Source organism: Dasypus novemcinctus, chromosome 18 (genome assembly GCF_030445035.2).
Source record: "Dasypus novemcinctus isolate mDasNov1 chromosome 18, mDasNov1.1.hap2, whole genome shotgun sequence".
NCBI classification, from domain to species: domain Eukaryota; kingdom Metazoa; phylum Chordata; class Mammalia; order Cingulata; family Dasypodidae; genus Dasypus; species Dasypus novemcinctus.
The window spans coordinates 22,819,655-22,842,743 of NC_080690.1; the positions used below are offsets into that span (position 1 = coordinate 22,819,655).

General features: G+C 41.1%; 1 protein-coding gene and 1 non-coding gene across 2 annotated transcripts in view; both read right to left on the minus strand.

The window, feature by feature from the left end:
* Positions 1-23,089, minus strand: part of LRRC36 (leucine rich repeat containing 36) — a 78,003-nt gene that overhangs the window by 14,154 nt on the left and 40,760 nt on the right. The window contains exons 3-6 of the mRNA XM_012526108.3: positions 11,786-11,913; positions 9,542-9,587; positions 5,353-5,793; positions 1,284-1,552 (exon numbers count right to left, since the gene is read on the minus strand). Of these exons, the coding sequence (XP_012381562.1) occupies positions 1,284-1,552; positions 5,353-5,793; positions 9,542-9,587; positions 11,786-11,913 (884 nt within the window). The remainder of the gene's footprint in view (positions 1-1,283; positions 1,553-5,352; positions 5,794-9,541; positions 9,588-11,785; positions 11,914-23,089) is intronic.
* LOC111764746 (U1 spliceosomal RNA) lies at positions 17,442-17,605 on the minus strand. The gene has a single exon (XR_009181706.1). It is a non-coding gene; the product is annotated as a U1 spliceosomal RNA (small nuclear RNA).

A 23,089-nucleotide genomic window follows, 5' to 3' on the forward strand; every position in this document is an offset into this window, starting at 1 on the left:
ACACAAAAATCATAACCACTCTCAACCCCTGCCCACACCTCCAAAGTTTTGTAAAATGAAATGTAAAGAAAAAAAAAATTTTTTTAAGCTGTAAACCCATTCCCCCAAAAGATTTCCAAAAGTGAAAAATAAGTGATTGAGAACAGTTGTTTTTGACCAACTCTCTTGCTTCCTTATAAGGCAGTAAATGATTAAATGACAGGTGATTCATGACAAAGGATCCTGGATAGTCCAAGGGAAGAGAGGGGACTGAGAGCAGTGGTTCCTTTACCTGGAGAGTAGAAGACCTCTTGATGGAAGTAAGACACAAGAGAATAACATTTAAACAGATAAAGAAGGAGAGTGAAAGATATTCTCTCTGGAGGAAAGTACACAAAGGTGGGGGCAAAAGCCAAGAGCTCACATTAATACTAATGTTTCAGAAACATAAATACCAAACAACATTTTATAATTTAGTTATTGGACCCATTCCTGAAGATACTTTTGGATCATGTAAAGTGGACCTTTTGGAGTCATTAATTTTTTTTAGGAGGTCCTGGGAATTGAACCTGGGACCTCGTACATGGGAGGCAAGCACTCAACCACTGAGCTACATCTACTCCTTCATAGACCATTTTTGAATTAACAAAGTTGTTGATTAGAAGAACTGAATGATAATGAGGTTGTATTGTACAATATTATCATACAATTTTAGAAAATTACATGGTCTATATGGCAATGGTTCTCAATTTTTTGATACTCAGCTAAATATCTCCTGTATAACCTGATTCGTCTCCCGCTTGCTACTACTTTGGAAAAAAATTGGAATAAGATGAATTTCTACACAGAATAGCAATGCTTTTATGAGAAAGCAAGCTAGTCATTTTTGGAAGAGACAAATGTGCAAACATGATGAGATTATAAACATCAATGATACAGAGATAAATTTTCAGCCAACCCTGAGGCCCCTGCAAATTCTGCAATTCTTCCTGTTGGTAAACTGTTGTCTGGCACTTATTATCAAAGTACTTCCCCACCATGTTTATACTCTGGAAGTAGATCAGGGCCAGTCCTCCCTGCAACAGAAATGAGGAAATGGCGGCAGAGGAGGAATGACTCTGCCGAAGGCAGATGAATTACAGGCTTTAGCCTGGCAGTATTGACCCTTGGCCTCTAAAAATCCCTTTGAATTTCCAGCACTCTGCATCAGAACAACCCCCACCACCCCACCATCCCAACAGCACCTTATTCTTATCTTGGACCTGTTGTGTTTCTTGCACAAGCACAAATAAGCCAACACTTGCCTCGCTGCCTGTAGCATCTCTAAAACCATGCTTTGGATCCTTCCGTTTGAATCCTCTCCTTGATGGGCTTAATGATGTCTTGGTCAAAATCTCTCTGTCTTCTGATGTCCCAGAAGGCAACAGTAGTGTCCGCAGAGAGTTTCCCAGGACAGAGTTGTTTGGCAAAGAACTGTGTGCTGGTGTTAAGCCACCAAGGCTTGTGGATAATTGCTGCTCTACACTGACGAGCAGAGCAGGGTCACTGTTGAAATGGGTTGTGGCATACAGATCTGTGGAGGAAACAGGTGGGAGATGAACCTATCCTTCAACTACCTCAGGTCTCATTTCCATTTACATCTTTTCCCAGCCTAGATCCAAGGGCCATAATAATCACTCCCTAGTATATACCCTCAACTCCCTGGACTATTTCTCTTTCCCTCTGCCTAATAACACCCTGATTCTGGTTAAGTCCAACTTTCTACCTATTCTTTTTTTTTTTAAGATTTATTTTTTATTTATTTCTCTCCCCTTCTCCCCCGCAACCCCCGTTGGCTGCTCTCTGTGTCCATTCGCTGTGTGTTCTTCTGTGTCCGCTTGCATTCTTGTCAGCGGCACTGGGAATCTGTGTCTCTTTTTGTTGCATTATCTTGCTGCATCAGCTCTCCATGTGTGCGGCGCCACTCCTGGGCAGGCTGCACTTTTTTGTGTGTGGGGTGGCTCTCCTTGTGCGTGGGGCTCCCCTACGCGGGGGACAACCCTGCATGGCACGGCACTCCTTGTGCGCATCAGCACTGTGCATGGGCCAGCTCACCACACGAGTCAGGAGGCCCTGGGTTTGAACCCTGGACCTCCCATATGGTAGGCGGACTCTCTATCAGTTGAGCCAAATCTGCTTTCCTGTTGCATCATCTTGCTGAGTCAGCTCTCCATGTGTGTGGCATTCGCTTGGGCAGGCTGCACTTTTTTTGTGTGGGGCGGCTCTCCTTACGGGGTGTACTCCTTGTGCATGGGGCTTCTCTATGCAGGGGATAGCCCTGCGTGTCAGAGTACTCCTTGCGCACATCAGCACTGCGCATGCGCCAGCTCACCACAAGGGTTAGGAGGCCCTGCGTTTGAACCTGGGTTTGTAGTAGATGGACACTCTATCAGTTGAGCCAGATCTGCTTCCCATCCACCTACTCTGAGACTACAGCAGAACAGTAGAAATGGCTGGAGAACAACATGATTCTGTTTTGACCACTCTCACTTTAAACTCACAACCACTATCCTAACCGGGCCTTTAGTACTACTGAGCTACCCTAATTATTACTCTGGTAATTTACTCTTCTGTTCTCTGGGACAAATATTTCACATTTCTCTTCTCTTCACACTTCCAATACCTTCTCTGATCTCCTCACTCTCAGTTGCTGATCTCCTTTATTTCACTGAGAAAAAATGTCAATCAAAGAGAATGTCTATGTGATCTCATTACAAAATCTACCTCACTTATAGTTGTACCCATAAACCCTCTACATTCCTTTTTTTAATATATATTTTTTATTAGAGATGTTGTAAACTTATAAAACAATCATGCATAGCATGCAGAATTCCCATACAACACCATTCCACCAATACTTTACATTGTTGTGGAATATTTGTTACTGATTATCAAAGAACATCCTCAGACTATTACCACCTACTATGGTCCATAGCTTCCTTCTTATTAAAATAGATGAACTGTCTGTGCTTCTATCTAAGGCCGGCCTCACCACTGGTGGGCTGGATTCCATCTCCCCTTGAATGCCCAAGGATTTTATCCTTGTAATTGTCCTTTCTCTCTCTTGCATCATCAATTTTCCCTCTACGAGATCATTTCCATGAGGATCTCCTTGACTCTATACCTTCTCCATTTATGGTTCCATTTCTGTGTTCCTCTTTACAGCAAAACTCCTTGAAGGGGCTGTATAACTCTATTGCCTCTCCTTCAATTCTCTTTTGAACTCACCTCAACAAATTCCCATGCCTCCCCTGAAGCTTGCTCACTGTTTTCTGTGTTGCCAAATACCATGATAATTTCTCAGTCCCAAGCTCACTCATACTCTTTCAGAAGCATCTGACAGTGTTGATCAATCTCTCCTTGAAAAAACACTCTTCACTAGGTTTCCAAGAAACCACTCCTCCATGACTTTTTCTTCTCCTACTTTGCTAGCTGCTTTTTTTTCTTGGTTTTCATGCTAGTTTCTCTTCACCTACCCACCTTCTAATTAGTGGCAGGCCTGGGAACAGTCCTCAGATCTTCGTTTTATCTCTGTTCATTCCCTATGTGAGATCTTATTCAGCTCCACAGTTTTAATGCCATCCTTACACTTACAATTCTCAAACTTATATTTCCAGTCCCCACTTCTCCCCCTGAACTCTGGACTAGTATGTCTGATTACCAAATTGACATCTCTGGGAAGTTTTAATAGGTACCTCAAAAACTTAACATGTTTAAAACCAAACTCTTAATAATGACTCTAAAACCTGCTCCTCCTGTCTTTGCCATCTTAGTAAATTATAATTCCATTCTTCCAGTTTTTCAGACTGAAAACTTTGGAGTCATTCCTTGACCCTCTTCCCCTCACACTTCTCCTTCAATCCATCAGCAAACCATGTGGTGTTGCCTTCAAAACATATTCAGAATCTGACCACTTCTTGCTACTGCTATCTCTCTTATGGACTCTAACCTCTTAAATTGTTTTCTTGTTTTTACCTTTGCTTCCCACAGCCCATTCTCAACCCTGGAGCCACAGTAATTGTCACTCTCCTGCTATAAACCCTCCAATGGCTTCCATCTCACCTAGAATAAACATCTGGTCACCTCTCTGACTTCATCTATATCCTTCATCTTGCTCTCTGCTGTAGCCACAATGGCTTCTTTATTGTTCCTTGAATGTACCAAGCCCACTCCAGCCTCAGGAATTTTGTACTTACTATTCTCATTGTCTAGAAAGTTCTGCCCCTGGTTATCTACATGGCTTACACTCTTACTTCATTCAGATAACTACTTTTGTAGTACATCATCAAAAATGCTTTCCCTAGGGAAAGCGGACTTGGCCCAGTGCTTAGGGCATCCCTCTACCACATGGGAGGTCAGCGGTTCAAACCCTGGGCCTCCTTGACCCGTGTGCAGCTGGCCCATGCACAGTGCTGATGCGTGCAAGGAGTGCCGTGCCACGCAGGGGTGTCCCCCGCGTAGGGGAGCCCCACGCACAAAGAGCGCGACCCATAAGGAGAGTCGCCCAGCGCAAAAGAAAGGGCAGCCTGCTCAGGAATGGCACCGCACACACGGAGAGTTGACACAGCAAGATGATGCAACAAAAAGAAACACAAGATTCCCATGTCGCTGACAACAACAGAAACGGACAAAGAAAAAGACACAGCAAATAGACGCAGAGAACAGACAATGGGGCGGGGTGGGGGTGGGGGGGAGGGAATAAATAATTAAATAAATCTTTTTTTTAAAAAAAAGCTTTCCCTGACCACTCTATCTAAAATATTACCTCCTCCTTACTACTCTATACCCTTTATATTCTTTTCCTTTATGGCACTTACAACCTGACATGTCTTCATATGTTAACTTGCTTATCATCTGTCTTACCCTACTAGGATGTAAGCTCCATGAAAGTAGGTAGTTTGTTTGCTACTGTATCCATGTACCTGGCACATCGTATGTGTTCAATACATTTTGTCAAATGAATTAATAAAATAACTCGAGAGTTGTCTCCATCACTTACCCTGCAACTAGCTTCTTCTAAAAGTAATTCAGAATATAAGTGACCATGGCCAGGAAACACTAGATGATGCTAGAAATATGTCTCAGGATGCTATTTAACTAAAATAACATATGTAATTATGAAGTTCACATTGCTACAAATTTCCTCTAATATATCTATCATGTTACACTCATACCCTATAGAATTCTTTAGGTTCCATGGGCCACTGAAGATCCTGAAATGCAACCTAAGAAATGCTAAATGCAATTTAAGAAATGCTAATTTCAAATTTTCCCGTTATACTTTCTATCTTCTTGCCTATGAAGAAGACCTGTAAACTGACAGGAAGGTATTACCTGAACTAAGCTTCAAAAGCCTTCCGGTGCTGGTGTCAGGGTTAGATAGAGAAGTCAGTACGTCTCCACAGGAATGGGATGTGGTGGCTTTAATGTCATTTGAAGGCTTTATGCTATATTCTCGGTAGTTCTTGCTTCTCTGAGGCCTTTTACCAAGACTTCCATGCAGGGAAAAAGTTTGAGGATAATGACTATCGTAATTTTCCAGACCAGCATCTGAAGGTAACTGATAGGGATGGATCTGGCTAGAGTCCCCCACATCCAGGCGTTTACCCAATGAGGCATCGTGAGTAGGCTGATAAGTATCAGGTTTGGGTATCAAGTCCTTTTCTGGAGAAGAACCTGAAGACTTACTGTCCAAAAAAGATACCCGGTACACTTCTCTAGCCATCTTCTCTGGGGATCGGACTGTAGACTGAATAGGTGAGTAGCGTCTGAATTCTAACCACCAAGGAAACAAAACAAAACAAGACACAATGAGAATTATTCTTGGCTCAATTGGGGCATCTCTGTTCATTGGACATATTCTTTGTCTACCAGAAAAAGTTCTCAGGAAGATATGGTTTAGACTTTTGATAAATGGTAGCATGAAAGGATGAAAGGGCTTCCATATAGAACAACAACAAACACGTGGAACATTTGTGTAAACAGTAAAGAATCTGTAACACTATGCAAACAATTTAATATCAATCTAATCCCCTAGAAATTCCCTCCTAGAACCGTGGTGTCTGTGTTTTCTAGGCACTATTTTCACATAAATTTTGGTGCACCCCCACAGGATAACAGTTGTGATTTTATGTATTCAGTCACAGAAAATAATTGGTGAGTTTATGATTTCAAAGACTCCTTGCAATAAAGTTATTCCCACTCCCACCCCTAAACCTCACCCAGAGGTTCTAGGGTTCACCCGTTAGGAACCCTTTCCTGAGCCAAATGGCTGGGAATGTGAAACTTATGAAAATCCCTAGGTACTGACGCAGCTATAAAGCATTTCTCTCAGACAGCTACATCCGTCATCTCCAAAAAGCCTAAAGCAGGCAAGGAGAGGAGCAAACAAAAAGAGAAGGCTCCGTGTTCTTTGGTACTTCAGAGCTTCACATACTTGACTTCTTTAGTAAACAAAAAACACTTTAACCAAGTTATTCATATTTAAAAAGAAAGGAAAAAAAGAAAGGAACCAATACCTTTTAACTCATATAAGAATATCAATATTGGAAAATGGGTTTGGCTCAATGGAGAGAGCATTCGCCTACCACATGGGAGGTCCAGGGTTCAAACCCAGGGCCTCCTGACCCATGTGATGAGCTGACCTATGTGCAGTGCTGATGCGCACAAGGAGTGCCATGCCACATAGGGGTGTTCCCCGCTTAGGGGAGCCCCAAGCACAAGGAGTGTGCACCATAAGGAGAGCTGCCCAGCGCGAAAAAAAGCGCAGCCTGCCCAGGAGTGGAGCCACACATACACAGAGCTGACACAGCAAGATGACGCAACAAAAAGAGACACAGATTTCTGATGCCACTGACAAGAATACAAGCGGACACAGAAGAACACACAGTGAATGGACACAGAGAGCAGACAACTGGGGCGGGGGCAGGGAAGGGGAGAGAAGTAGATAAAAAATAAATCTTTAAAAAAGAATATCAATGCTTACCTACAGTCAGCATATACAGTGGGGGAAAGGTTATAGAACAGTAACTTTTTATTTCTATTTATTTCTCTCCCCTTCCCGCCGCCCCCCCCCCCCATTGTCTGCTCTCTTGTGTCCATTCACTGTGTTAGAACAGTAACTTTAGATAACAAAAAGAACCTAAGAACAAGGGACTTATGTTTCAGGTAATGACAAATTAGATCTTTGAGACTCTACCTCTTATTGAACACAAAAGGACTAACAAGATAGTGAGGAATTTACAGACCAGAATCTAGGAAAAAGCAAAAACTCATATAGGTAAGTCTAGCAGTACTTAAAGTCACTTTTACCCTAAAGTCTCTTAGGGTGATAGGGACAAAAGTCAAAGTCCAGGGTCCATTTAAGGAGAAGAATATGACACATACACCCTCTCAAACACATTAAGATCGAACCCTGAAAGAGATGCAACCTTAAGAGTAGAGGAAAAAATGAAATAAAAAAATAAAAATAAAAGGAGTCAAGGAAAACTGGAAATAAACTAGCACTTGTACAACTCCTCTGGGTGGTCCAGAGAACCTTAAGCCTTGAACTTGGATTAAGGTGATCACAGACTGATAGTGCCCCCAGGCACCTAGTAGAAGCAAATGAAAATCAGTTCTGGAAATGTTTTCATGTAAGACTTAAAATTATTCCTTCAAATAATTTTTCATACATTATGACCAGCAAACAGACAAAAACAAAACAAAATAAAAAGTGGAATAGGACAATATCATTGAGGTTCAGCAGAAAAATGGACAACAGACACAGATCCACACAAAAAAAATCAGACACTGAAATTAACAAACAGCCTAAAAAACAGTTATGCTCTATTACATTTAAGAGAATATAAAACAAGCTAGAATTTTTTTGCTTAGAAAAAGTGACCCAGCAGATGTGGGGGAAAAAAATCAGATGGCTAGAACTGAAAAATACTAGACTGAAATTAGGAACTAAGCAGACAAATTTAATGGTTGATTAGACACAGCTGGAGAGAATATCAGTAAATTGGAGAATGCAATTATTCAAGACCAGGCAACAAAGATGAAAAGTATAATAGAGAGACTAAAAGACAAAGAGGAGAGAGTGAAAATCTGACATTTATTTTTATTTAATCAAGAGTTCCAGAAGAACAGAAAGAATGAATGGGACACAATATTCAAAGCATTTTCCAGAACAAACAAAAGATACAATTCACAGTTTCAAGAAGCATGATATATACTATGCAGGATAAATAAAAAGAAATCCATAACTCATGGTGAAACTGCAGTAACCAAAAACAATTGAAAAATCTCAAAAGTAGTCAGAGGGAAATAGAAAGATTATTTCTGAATGAATAATGGCCTTCCAGTTGTCTTCTCAAAAGCATCCACAAAAACTCAGAAAAACTGTGTGATATCTTCAATATTCTGAAAGAAATAACTTCCAACCTAGAAATCTATACTCAGCAAAAACATTCTTCAAGAATGATGAAAGAGAGGCATTTTCAGACAGAAACTGAAAGAATTAACTCCTAGTAGACCCACACTAAAGGAAATTCTAAAGGATATACTATAAGAGGAAGAAAATGGTCTCAGAAGGAAAGCCTATAATGAAAAAAAAAAGAAGAGCATACAAAGTGGTAAATATATGGACAAATTTAAATGAACATTGTGTTAAAAGAATATATTTAGGGTTTTTTTAAAAATAGAGAATTAAATTCCATAATAATAGTATATAAGTCATCAAGGGCTAAATGGAGTATATTGCTTTAAGTTCTTTGCATTATCCAGCAGAAAAGTTAAGGTATCGATTACTTTCAAAATTAAGAACACACACTGTAGTTTTTGGACTAATACTAGAAGCATAGAAACAGTGTATAACTTCCAAACTAGTTGAGGGGAAAATGGATGAATAAAAATAATAAGGGAAACGGACTTTGGCCCAGTGGTTAGGGCGTCCGTCTACCATATGGGAGGTCTGCGGTTCAAACCCCGGGCCTCCTTGACCCGTGTGGAGCTGGCCATGCGCAGTGCTGATGCGCGCAAGGAGTGCCATGCCACGCAAGGGTGTCCCCCGCGTGGGGGAGCCCCACGCGCAAGGAGTGCGCCCGTGAGGAAAGCCGCCCAGCGTGAAAAGAAAGAGCAGCCTGCCCAGGAATGGCGCCGCCCACACTTCCCGTGCCGCTGACGACAACAGAAGCGGACAAAGAAACAAGACGCAGCAAATAGACACCAAGAACAGACAACCAGGGGAGGGGGGGAAATTAAATAAATAAATAAATCTTAAAAAATAATAATAATAATAAATCAAAAAGAAAGCAAAAAAAGATAAGAAATGAAATGCAGAACAGTCAGCAAATACAAAAAGTCAAGAACAAAGTGGGTCAGAAAAGCAGAAAAGCCTCACAGGTCACTAAGCATGCAAGGCAGCTCCTCATGAAAGCAGAGAAGAGCTGCATATAGTGCCTGGGACTGAGATTTCTTTACCTTCCCCCAATCCCAACATTTCTCGATTAGTGTGTGTGTGGGGGGGTAAAATATTTACCATCTTCCTGGTGATTGTCACTCGACATCTCCCTTCTTGCCACTTCCTGCATATAAAAAGAATTTGAAAGTTTAGGTGTAAAGGAGTTCATGGGCATTCAGACAAGTGCTTACTAGACCAGGAGTTCAGAATACTTTCCTATTTGTGATGAAGTTCATCCTTGCAAGCTAGAGAAACAGACCTTCAAGCAAAGGTCAAGGATTAAGTCTATACAATAGTCACAACACAGGGAGATTCCAAAGTTGCTTTGGAGTGGGTAAGGAGACTCTGAAAATGCAAAATATCCTTAGAAGGTAAAGGACATCCAAACAATGAAATACTGTATTTCCTCTGCTTTAGATAGCTCTTCATAGGAGTTAGATGAAGCCACCATCCCCAACTGTTTTTATTCTGTTTAAAGGATTCCCATACTTATTTTACTCTCTGGTAAAGCTGAGGCATCAACTACAGAAATTACTGGGGAGTTTTAATTAGCTAAAAGTTAATCTGATACATAATTAGACTAGGACTAAAGGAAAATGGAAAGACATGTAGGGTTTTTCTTTTTGGTTTTCTTTTGTTTTTTGTTTTTTGTTTTTTTTTTTCATCTTAAAGTAGTCTTTTTTAGGTAGTCATGCAGAGAAAGACATCCCACTTCCTTATTTCTTAAACTGAAATGATACAGGCAAGCTAGGCAATTTCTTTTTTTTCCTGTTTCACTTCAAAAAGAAATTTTAGAGAAGTTATGTTTGTTTTGATCTAAGAAGTGCTATTTAACTTTAAACTGCAGACTGGAGTATCATTTGTCTTCTTTTCCTTTAAGTCAACACTAAGATTAAAAAATAGTAATTGAGGTAATTTCAAAGGCACCCAAGTAGAATCTCCAAAGACAAAAAAAAGACCAACTAAATGCTAATGTCTTTTTATAATACCAAGGTATTATATACACAAACTGGAAAAAATTCTAATTAACTTTTTATTAGTAGTGTTATTTCCCAAATTGTGGATTAACCAGAGGCTTTGCAATCTTTTCTTTCTCCTTCTAGTTGACTACTTTTGAACAATTTCATTGCTCATATACTTTTCAAGGAAAAGGTATACAAAATGAAAATTTGAATATAAAGTAGTCAATTCTGTTCCTTGTATCATATTCGCTTATACAAATAATTTTACATAGTGTTTGCATCCCCTCTTCCACTAATACTTTCACTAATACTTTATGATCTCTATCTCCCCACTGGCCTTAACTTCTATGCCATCTTTACCCCTTAACTTTTTTATTTTCCTGTTCCACTGAGGAGGCAGTTTTGAGAAAGCCACCTATGTGGTTTGGAGCTTTATTTATCCCAGAAAAACATGTTCTTAAATTTAACCCATTTCTATGGGTGTGAACCCATCATAATTAGGATCTTCCCATGGGGCTATTTCAGTTGTGGTGTGACCCACCTCATTCAGGATGGGTCTTAATTCTATTACTGGAGTTCTTTATAAATGAGAAAAAGATAAAGAGAAAAAGCCATGAAAGCAAGAAATTGAAATCATCGAAACCCAGAAGAGAAGGGAGAGACCAGCAGATGCCACCATGTGCCTTGCCACATGGCAGAGGAGCCAAGGATCACTGGCAGCCAGTCTTTGGGAAGAGAGTATCACTTTGATGATGCCTTGGTCTGGACATTTTCCCAGACTCTAACCATGAGTAAATAAATTTCCATTGGAAATTTCATGGTATTGCTTTGAGGAGTCTAGGAAATTAAAACACCACTCCTGAGACACAAGTTTCATTAACTTAAAAGCAGAGGTAGAGGGGAACAGATGTAGCTCAAACGGTTGAGCGCCTGCTTCCCATGTATGAAGTTCTGGGTTCGATCTCTGGTACCTCCTAAAAAAAAAATTAAAAAGCAGAGGTATACATTTAGGATGCAAGTGTTCAGGAGATGGAGATATTGGGCAGAGAGCAGAAAATTTGAAACTAGCCAAGAACTGTAACAGTTGCACCTCTGTTTGAAGGCCAAAATACCTGGCATAAAATATGCTATAGTTACATGTATGAATATACTACATTTGGTAACAGGTTCATGGGAAAGGGGAGGTTGAAATTAATGGAGAAGATACTCTGCATCCTTGTTCCTCCCCTTTCCTAAAAAGGTCTAAAATATCTTCATCAAACAAGTCCTCTTATACCTTCATAAATCACTGAGAGTTCACTGAATTATTAGTATTAATCATTGATTAGTCAATAGATCAGTAGGAAAGTGAATACATTACCTGAGTTCCCAGTGGGAAAGTATCTAACTTCTGATCTGATGTACTGTTGCCCTGGGTTGCAGAAGTACTCATTAGGGAATCCTTTATTTCCCGGTTGGAGAGGGGAATAAAAAGTCCTTTGTTTGAATCTGTATTAAATGAAAAGGCATACAATGAAGCACTGATTAGACTTTAAAGGCAGAATGTCTTATGGAAAGATACTGGAAGGGAAGTCACGAGATTGAAATCTAGTTCTGGTCCCACCACTTGGAAACCTTGGGCAAATGGATTAACCTCTCTGAATCTGTCACTTGATTTGTAAAATGGTAATGATAAAGCCTAAACTGCCTATCTCTGAGGGATGAGGTGAGACTAAAAGTAGATAATGGCAATGAAAGGGCTTCATAAATTATGAAGTACTCAGTAGAAATGAAAAGAAAGGCATAATGGGCAAAATTGCACATTTCCTATGAGAATAAATGATGAATTTTTACACCAATTCAAGAGTCTCCAGCTATAGGGGGAGATGCTAGAAAGAAACTTCAGGGATTATCCATCTCCAGGGCTCAAATAAGCAGTCTGCACTGTTTCATCATTTTAAACCAGTCTCTTACTGCCTCAATTTCTTCATTTGTAAGAAGAGAAAGAATAGTCAAGACCTATTTCATAGAAAAGAACGCTAAACCCTTAGGCTTCCCAGCATTTTGGCCTATGATTAGAGAAACAACCTTAAAAATAAAACAAACAAAAAAACCTGATTCCCAGAAACTGTTATTAAAGAGTGCCTGTTAGGAATTCTATTAGATTGTAACACTTGTACAACAGTTTTTGTACATTCTTGATACTAATTGTAGATTTTTTGGATTTGGGATCTTCTGGAGGAAGTTGGATGAAAATAACACTTTAGCATTTGTTTGGGGAGGTTTTTCAAGCAGGGCTGAGAACCGGTTAAGATACAGTGTTAAAAATTTGGGCTTTAATAAATAGAACAATGTACTCTTCTACTAGTTCTCATCTGCTTGTGTTATAGACCAGCAATATTGACCAGACTCAGACTTTGAATAAAGTTCCAATTGAGAGCTTTATTAGCCTTGCAGTGACTGCCTCATCCTACGCAGAGGAGAGAGCAGCCCCGAGTCTAAGTAAGAGAAGGGGTGGTTTTATAGCTTTTAGGAAGGGGGGTGTCCAGCAAGCAAGCAGGCACGGAAGCAGAACACTGTGGTTAGCTGAAGATAGCATATCTATTTTTTCTTTTCAAAAGCTCTTTCTTGTGAGCAGCCCTATGTTACTTACTGGCACTTTTCTTGGGTGCAGCCCTAAGCCTTAAGTTATTTATTGGCACTTTTCTTAGGTGCAGCCCTAAGCCCTAAGTTATTTATTGGCACTCTTCTTGGGGGTAGCCTTAAGGCCTAAGTTATTTATTGGCACTCTTTTTGGGTGCAGCCCTAAGCCTTAAATTGTTTACACTCTTTTTACGAGCAGCCCTAAGTTGTTTATTTATCTGAAGGCACTTGCAATTCCTATTTCCTAATATAGTTCTATTCCTATTTTCCCAAAGTGGCCTTACCCTTACCCTTGCTCTGGCAACAGAAACCTGTTCTGGCAATAGAAAACTGAATTCAACTGAGAATTCAAGAGCTGATAAAGTCAACCTTTTGGGAACCCAGTTTCTCAATCGATTTGGGGCTCTAAAACGTTTCAGGGAAGTGGACTTGGCCCAATGGATAGGGCGTCCGTCTACCACATGGGAGGTCTGCGGTTCAAACCCTGGGCCTCTTTGACCAGTGTGGAGCTGGCCCATGCGCAGCTCTGATGCGCGCAAGGGGTGCTGTGCCACGCAGGGGTGCCCCCCACGTAGGGGAGCCCCACACGCAAGGAGGGAGCCCTGTAAGAAGAGCCGCCCAGTGTGAAAGAAAGGGCAGCCTGCCCAAGAATGGTGCCATACACACGGAGAACTGATGCAACAAGATGATGCAACAAAGAGAGACCAGATTCCCATGCCGTTGACAACAACAGAAGTGGACAAAGAAGTACACACAGCAAATGGACACAGAGAACAGACAACTGCAGGGGAGGGGGGTAAGGGGAGAGAAATAAATAAATAATAAATCTTTAAAAATAAAAATTAAAAATTAAAAAAATGTTTCATGTTTCTAAGTTGCATTCTGGGACTAAAAATGTCCTACTGACCTACTTTTCTCAAAAAGACAAGCTCTCAAACTTTTATATTCCCTTATTCCCATCTTATAGCAGCACTGAAAAAAAAAAAGGTAGAACAGTAATTGCTGGTTATAACCTGATTTTTAGAGAGAGAGAGAGATTGTAAACAGCAACTTTATTTTGGGTTCAGGACTCCTCTTATCCTGCAAAACCCCACTTCCCAGGTGTCCAAGACCCTGCTGCATCCTGGGTTTCTTCCCACCACACTGATGCTCTTTTCTAGAATCACAGATTCTTTTTCTTTCAACCTACCTTTTAGTATAAGAAAATCTTCAAGGTCTGAAATCCTTGCTTAGTGCTGGGCTTCGTTTCAGCTATCCCCTAAACCTAGATGATCCCAAACCTAAGTCTCTTACCTCTGACCTCTCTTTGGATGTCCAGACTGAAATTTCCTGAACAGTCCCAAACAGTGTCCCACAGACCACTAAAAAGTTAGCATTTTCTAAGTCGAGCTCATATCTTCACTTCTGGGCCTTTTCTCCTGTTGCCCCTCTCCACTCCCCCCATCTCTGTATTGGCATTATTACTCACCCAGTCCCTCAAACTAGAAACTTGTTCTTTGACTCTTACTCATCCCAAATTTCAATCCATTACCAAGTTTTGTAGGATTTCTTTTTGGAGGAGAGGCCAGGACTTTAAAAAATTGAGATAAATTCACTAAACATACAATCCATAATTTTATACTGTACAACTCAGTGCATTTCAGTATATTTACAAAGTTGTGCACTGTTTGTGTTTTCCATTTCCAGAATATATATACCATAAGATAAATTAAGTGGGTTTGCAAAAACAATTTCTTTTTTGGTTGGAGATCAAGAAAGATTTTACTGAAGGATGGACTTTAAGCTGAGTCATAAAGAAAGGGTAGAATTTTTATTAAAGCATTCCAAGCAGAAGGAATAGCATAGTTCAAGTATAGAGGAGTGAGAAAGGAAGGCCTATTGGTGGAGGAGCAAATGGTTTGGTTTGATTGGAGTGTTGGACATGTATAGTTGAGAAATAGGAGAAAAATTGCAGCCAAAGGGAAGCGGACTTGGCCCAATGGATAAGGCATCTGCCTACCATGTGGGAGGTCCGTGGTTCAAACCCCGGGCCTCCTTGACCCGTGTGGAGCTGGCCATGTGCAGTGTTGATGCGCACAAGGAGTGCCCTGCCACGAAGGGGTGTCGCCCGCATGGGGGAGCCCCACGCACAAGGAGTGTGCCCTGGAAGGAGAGCCGCCCAGCGCAAAAGAAAATGCAGCCTGCCCAAGAATGGTGCTGCACACATGGAAAGCTGACACAAGATGACGCAACAAAAAGAAATGCAGATTCCTGGTACCGCTGATAAGGAGAGAAGCGGTCACAGAAGAACACACAGCAAATGGACACAGAGAGCAGACAACTTGGGGGGGGGGGTTGGGAAGGGGAGAGAAATAAATAAAAAATAAATCTTAAAAAAAAAAAATTCAGCCAAAGCTTGGGGGAGACTTTTATGCCATGTTAAAGAGTTTAGACTTAAATCTAACAGGCAAGTGGGAGCCATGGAAATTTTTGAGCAGGCAAGTATAACTAATTATCACAGTCATGTTTAAAGAGAATTAATCTGGCAGCAAAGTATAAAAATGAATTGAAGAAGAGACTGGGAGGAAACATTGTATAATGGTTAAGAGGGCTGTCATGGCAGATAGACCAGAGTTTACATCCTGGCTCTGCCACTTACTGTATAACTACAGCAAGTTATTTCACCTCTTTGGGTCTCATTCACCTCACTTGTAAAACAAGGATAATAAATAACTACCTTCAAGACTGTTGTGAGGGTTGAATGAGATAATACACAGTGCCTGGTCCAGAGTTTATACTCAGTAAATGATCACTATTAAGTATTAAGAGATAGCTTAATCTTAATCTGTTTAATGGGCTGATCTTTTTTTTTTTTTAAGATTTTATTTATTTCTCTCCCCTTCCTCCGCCCCCCAATTGTCTGTTCTCTGTGTCTATTTGCTGTGTGTTCTTCTTTGTCCGCTTCTGTTGTTGTCAGCGGCACGGAAATCTGTGTTTCTTTTTGTTGTGTCATCTTGTTGTATCATCTCTCCATGTGTGCAGCGCCATTCTTGGGCAGGCTGCACTTTCTTTCGCGCTGGGTGGCTCTCCTTACGGGGCGCACTCCTTGCACGTGGGGCTCCCCCACGCGGGGACACCCCTGCGTGGCAGGGCACTTCTTACGCACATCAGCACTGCGCATGGGCCAGCTCCACACGAGTCAAGGAGGCCCGGGGTTTGAACTGTGGACCTCCCATGTGGTAGACGGACACCCTAACCATTGGGCCAAGTCTGTTTCCCATGGGCTGATCTTAAGCGCAATCTCCCTGTTAAGAGATGATTAGGAAATGGAAAGGAAGGCTCATCAATCATCGATCATATCATAGGATGTGAACATTCAGCTGGGTTTTAGAGGAGCAACAACAGTGAATCCCTATATATTCCTTTTTTTAAAAAAGATTTATTTTATTTATTTCTCTCTCCCCTTCTCCCCCTGCCCCCCGCCGTTGTCTGCTCTCGTGTCCATTCGCTGTGTGTTCTTCTGTGTCTGCTTGCATTCTCGGCGGCACCAGGAATCTGTGTCTCTTTTCGTTGCTGTGTCATCTTGCTGTGTCAACTTTCCATGTGTGTGGTGCCACTATTGGGCAGACTGCACTTTTTTGTGCTGGGTGGCTCTCCTTATGGGGCGCACTCCTTGCACGTGGGACTCCCCTACACGGGGGTCACCCTTGCATGGCATAGCACTTCTTGCGTGTGGCAGCACTGTGCATGGGCCAGCTCACCACAAGGGCCAGAAGGTTCTGGGTTTGAATCCTAGACCTCCTATATGGTAGGTGGACGCTCTTATCAGTTGAGCCACATCTGCTTCCCCCTATATATTCTTGAGTTTAGGAAATGAGAACATGATGGCTACACCGATGGAAAGGAAACCCTAGCAGTTGTTTAGGCTGGAGAAAGGGGTTTATTTGTTGTTGTTGTTTTGACATGTTTAGCTTGAGGGACTGGAAAGATAAATAGAGGTGATGCCAAGTGTTTATTACTAGTTAGTATATCACCAGAAATAGGGGACTAGAGCAGAGAGAGACTGATGCAGGTTGTCAAAACTGAACCAATATATTTTAAGAGTTGTCTACACAAGATGGTGAACTAGAAAAACATGGGAATTTCCACAGCTAGAGGACAGGCCAGAATGACCTGGAAAAAAATCTTCTAGGGTTTAGGACACCAGACCAAGGCTAGACGCTGCCCAGAAGAGAGAGAGACAAAGGAAAAGAATTGCCATGGCAAAACTGTGAGTTAAAACCAGCAGCTACTACTGATGGCATCCTCCCCACACTAAGGAACTTTAAAATTCTCAGAATTTAGAATTTGCAGGCCTCTGGGCCAGCTACAGACAAAGGGGGCTCCAGCGAGCCACTGACCCAGGAAAGGGGAGAGAGAGGGACACAGCCTAAGGCTCACTCAGCTTTCATTTTTCAACAGTCGAGTTGCCCCCATGTGGGGAAATTGCAGGGGTCAGCAGGTCCCCAGTGCAATGGATCAGCTTTGCCCTGGGAAAACCACATTCGTGATCATGCTGTCTCCCCTGACAGGTAAGTATGGCTCACTCAGCTTTTGACCCACAGATTTGGTCTGCTGTGTCCGTGACCCCTTCCAGGCTATCTTGAGAAGGACATTTATAGTCCAAAATGCCTATATTAAAAAGAAGAGCTAAACTCAAAGATTTAACTGAACAACTAGAGAACTAAAAAAGAACAGCAAATCATTCCCAAAGCAAGCAGAAGGAAAGAAATAATAAAGATTAGAGCAGAAATAAGTGAAATTGAGAACACACACAAAAGTAGAGAAAATTGAAAAAACCAAAAGCTGGTTCTTTCAGAAAATCAATAAAATTGACAACCCCCTTGCTAGACAAAGAAAGAAAAAAAGAGAAAAGATGCAAATAAATACAATCAGAAATGAAAGGGGAGAAGTTATGACTAACCCCACAGAAATAAAAAGGATAATAAGACGATATTATAGAAAATACCTGTCAACAAACTAGACAATCTAGATGAAATGGACCAATTCCTAGGAATGTACAAACAACCTACACTACCTACACTTCTGACACTACCAGAAATACAAGAACTCAAACCAATCATACTTAAAAGAGATTGACTACGTCATCAAAAATCTTCCAACAGGGAAACGGACTTGGCCCAGTGGTTAGGGCGTCCGTCTACCACATGGGAGGTCCAAGGTTCAAACCCCGGGCCTCCTTGTCCCATATGGAGCTGGCCCATGTGCAGTGCTGATGAGCGTAAGGAGTGCCGTGCCACACAGGGGTGTCCCCCGTGTAGGGGAGCCCCACGTGCAAGAAGAGCGCCCCATAAGCCGCCCAGCACGAAGAAAAAGTGCAGCCTGCCCAGGAATGGGGCCGTACACACAGAGAGCTGACATAGCAAGATGACGGAATAAAAAGAAACACAGATTCCCATGCCGCTGACAACAACAGAAGCGGACAAAGAAGACGACTAAGCAAATAGACACAGAGAACAGAAAACCAGGGTGGGGGGGCGGGAAGGGGAGAGAAATAAATAAGTAAATCTTAAAAAAAAAAAACATAAAAAATCAATCACTGTAATAAACCACATTAACAAATCGAAGGGGAAAAAAATCATAAGATCATCTCAACTGACACAGAAAAGGCATTCAACAAAATCCAGGGTCCTTTCTTGATAAAAACACTTCGAAAGATAGGTCTAGAGGGAAAATTCCTCAATATGATAAAAGGCGTATATGAAAAACCCACAGGCAACATCATACCCAATGGGGAAATGTTGAGAGCTTTCCTTCTAAGATCTGGAACAAGACAAGGATGGCCACTGTCACCACTGTTATTCAATGTACCAGAAATTCTAGCTAGAGCAATTAAATAAGAAAAAAATGTCCCGTGTTGGGGAGTCCCACATGCAAGGACTGCACCCCATAAGGAGAGCTGCCCCATGTGAAAAAAAGTGCAGCCTGCCCAGGAGTGACACCGCACACACAGAGAGCTGATGCAGCAAGATGACCCAACAAAAAAGAGATGCAGTTTCCCAGTGCCACTGACAAGAATACAAGCGGACACAGAAGAATACACAGCGAATGGACACAGAGAGCAGACAACTGGTGGGGGTGGGGGGAAGGGGAGAGAAATAAAATAAATCTTTAAAAAAAGAAAAAGATAAAAGAGGGACATGGGAGGAATTTTACTGTTTGCCCTTGAAACATAGTACAAAGCTTGGGTGGTCAAAACAGCATGGTACTCCCGTAAAGGTAGACACATTGATCAGTGGAATAGAAATGAGAGTCCAGAAATAAATCCTTACCTCTATGGTCAACTGGTTTTTGACAAACCTACTAAAGTCTATGTTAATGGGATAAAACAGTTTCATCAACAAATGGTGCTAGGAGAACTGGATATCTATAACTAGAAGAATGAAAGAGGGCCCCTACCTCATTCCCTATACTGGAATCAACTCAAAATGTATCAAAGACCCAAATATAAAAGCCAGGACCATAAAACTACTAGATGAAAATATAGGGAAACATCTTCAAGATCTTGTAGGTGGTGATTTCTTGGACCTTATACCCAAAGCATGCACAACAAAAGGAAAAATATATAAATGGGACCTCCTCAAAATTAAATACTTTTGCACCTCACAGTACTTTGTCAAAAGGGTGAAAAGGCAGCCAACTCAATGGGAGAAACTATTTGGAAATCACATTTCTGACAAGGATTTAATATTCATGATATATACAGAGATGTTACAACTCAACAATAAAAAGATAAATGACCCAATTGAAAAATGGCCAAAAGACTTGAATAGACATTTGTCCAAAAGGAAATACAAATGGAAAAAAAAAAAATCCACGTGAAAAAATGTTCAACATCATTCATAATTAGGGAAATACAAATCAAAACCACAACGAGATACCATTTCACACCTATAGGAATGGCCACTATTAAAAAGATAGAGAAGTACAAGTGTTGGAGAAGCTGTGGAGAGATAAGAACACTTATACACTTTTGGTGGGAATGTAGAATGGTACAGCCACTGTGGAGGATTGTTTGGCAGTTCCTAAAGAAGTTGAATAGAGACTTGCCACGGGACCCTGTATTACCACTACCCAGAAGAACTGAGAGCAGGGACATGAATAGACATCTGCACACCAATGTTCATAGTGCATTTTTCATGACTGCCAAAAGTTGAAAACAACTCAGGTGTCCATCAGCCAATGAATGGATAAACAAACTGTGGTGTATTCACACGATGGAATATTATTCAGTGGTAAGAAGAAATAAAGTCATAAAGCATATGACAACATGGATGAATAAAGCCAGACACAGAAGGACAAATACTCCTGAGTATACACCAACCCCAGCACCAACCACACATTCAGTAAAAGTGACAGAAGAGGCATGTGTAGAAAGGTCATATCTGAGTCCAACTCCATCAGACTCAGAAACACAAATTCCAAAGTAGGGCCCACTGAAAAGGCACTGAACTCCAGAGCCATCTGCCATGACCATAGAACCTGTGTTTCTCCATAGCCCTCAGGAGCACCAGTATCTGGGGTTGTATCCACTTTGGTTGTCTCTGGGATCCTGCTGAGGCATGCATAAGCACGACCCCTCTGATGGCCTCCAAAATCTTTTTTGAAGACTCTTAGTCATATAAACTCATTTGTCGTTACCATTTTCTCCTTTTATTCAAGGTCTTTTTCTAGTTGCATCACCAGCTGGTGATTGGTAATAATCCCTTGGCTCCAGGGAGGTTCATCCACAGGAGTCATGTCCCATGCTGGGGGAAAGGTAATGCATTTACATGCTGAGTTTGGCTTAGAGAATGGCCACATTTCAGCAACATGGAGGCTTTCAGGAGGTAACTCTTAGGCAACCTGCAGCTTTAGGCCTAGTTCAAATTTCAGGCACATAGGCTCATAAGCATAGTCATCAGTATCAAGGGCTCTTCATTGGGCCATCCTTCTTCACTGGTCTTTGTCCTTGCACTTGGTGGATTGTTGCTGTTCCACTAGGAATGCGACAGAGCTCCCTGGCTAGGATCTCAGCACTCCCTCAGTTGTCGTTTGTAACTGTAACTACTATGAAAATACCCAATGGATATCCGAACATTTTTTTATCTCTGGACTGACCATCTGCCAGCTAGGCCCTGAGCCTCAGCAGAGTTGCAATTCCTACTTTCCAGTTCATTGGCCTTACCCAGGTCAGCTAACAGGGAGGTAAAGATGGTCAACCATCACACCAGGAAACTGAGAGTGCCTACAACTGCAAGCAGGATAATTGCATCCATCAACCATGTAGGATCTAAGCCCCCTCTCAATATAGAGGTGGAGTGGACATCACCATCCCATGGTCCACAGGATGGAGGAAATAAAATATGGATTAGAGTGGACTTACTGGTATTCTACCATAGAACTACTGTGATTAGTAGTGGAAGAAATTGTAACATTGATGTGGGGAAAGTAGCCATGGTAGTTGCTGAGGGCAGGGAAAGGGAAGAAGAGATGTGATGTGGGGGCATTTTTGGGACTTGGAGTTGTCCTAAATGATACTGTAGGAAAAGATGCTGGACATTATATATCCTGCCATAACCAACTGAATGTACTAAGGGAGAGTGTAAACTTCAATATAAACTATTATCCATGTGGGGCAGCAGTGCTCCAAATGTATTCACCAAAAGCAATGCATGTGCCACAATGACGAAAGAGGTTGTTGATGTGGGAGGAATGGGGTGTGGAGTATATGGGAACCTCTTATATTTTTTAATATAACATTTTTTGTGATCTATGTATCTTCAAAAAAATACAATTAAAAAATAAATTTAAAAAAAGGACAAATACTTTATGATTGTGTTACTATGAATAGATACAGTGTAACATATTTTATGATTCCATTTATATAAAATGTAAAGATAAATCAATTTATAAAGATGAACTTTGATTAGTGGTCATGTAGGGCTGTTGAAGGCATGCTAAGGGGTGTGGAATTTTTCTTTTTGAAGTAATGAAATAATTCTAAATTTTTTTCTGATGATGAATGCACAACATTGTGATTATACTAAAAGTTTGCATGGTATGTGAATGTATCTGAATAAAACTGCTTAATAAATAAATTAATGAAAGTACAAGATGGGAAGTGGCTGTGGCTCAATCAGTTGGGCTCTGGTCTACTACATGGGAGGCCTTGGGTTCACGTCCTGGGGCCTCCTCGTGAAGGCAGGCTTGCCGGCACACTGCAGAGAGCTACTGGCCTGGGCGCTGTGGAGTGCTGACTCAACAAGGTGATGGAGCAAAAAAAAAAAAAAAAAGGGAGGCAAGGAAAAAAACACAGAAGAGCGTGCAGCAAATGGACACAGAGAGCAGACAACATGCAAGCTGCAAAGGGGGGATTTAAAAAAATTACAGACACAGAAGAATGCACAGTGAATGGACACAGAGCAGACAGCAAGCAAGCCACAAGCGGGGAGTGGGGAGGGCGGGGAGAATTTTTTTAAAAAGTGCAAGAATACCCAGAAATAGCAGCTATGTACAGCAGGGAAAACAATTTGTTTACTTGTTTGTATGGGTTGTAATTATTATTATTATTCAAATAATGAAAATGCTCTACTAATGATTTAAATGATGAATGTGCAACTATGCAATTATACTAAGTACTGTTGATTGTATACTTTGGATGAATAGTATGCTTTATTAATATGTATCAGTACAATTTACTTGTCAAAAAAAAAAGAATTGTCTACTGTCATCAAACAAATAAACCTTCAAAAAGAGATGAGATCAATAAGGGTCAAAGGGTAGAGAAAGAAAAGAACATTACCTAAGTATCCTTATCTTGAGATATGGAAAAAGAAAGATTATGTGGTTAGGGGAACAGAAGGAAGATCCAAGATAGAGGAGTTTCCCTGCCCATTCTAAATAACTGGTATGAAAGCATTGTTTTGAACAACTGAGCTAGTGAGAGCTGTTTTCCAGAAAATTTTCTCTTACCTGGGTCATGACCATTAACAGGGCATAACCACTTTAAATCATATTGGAT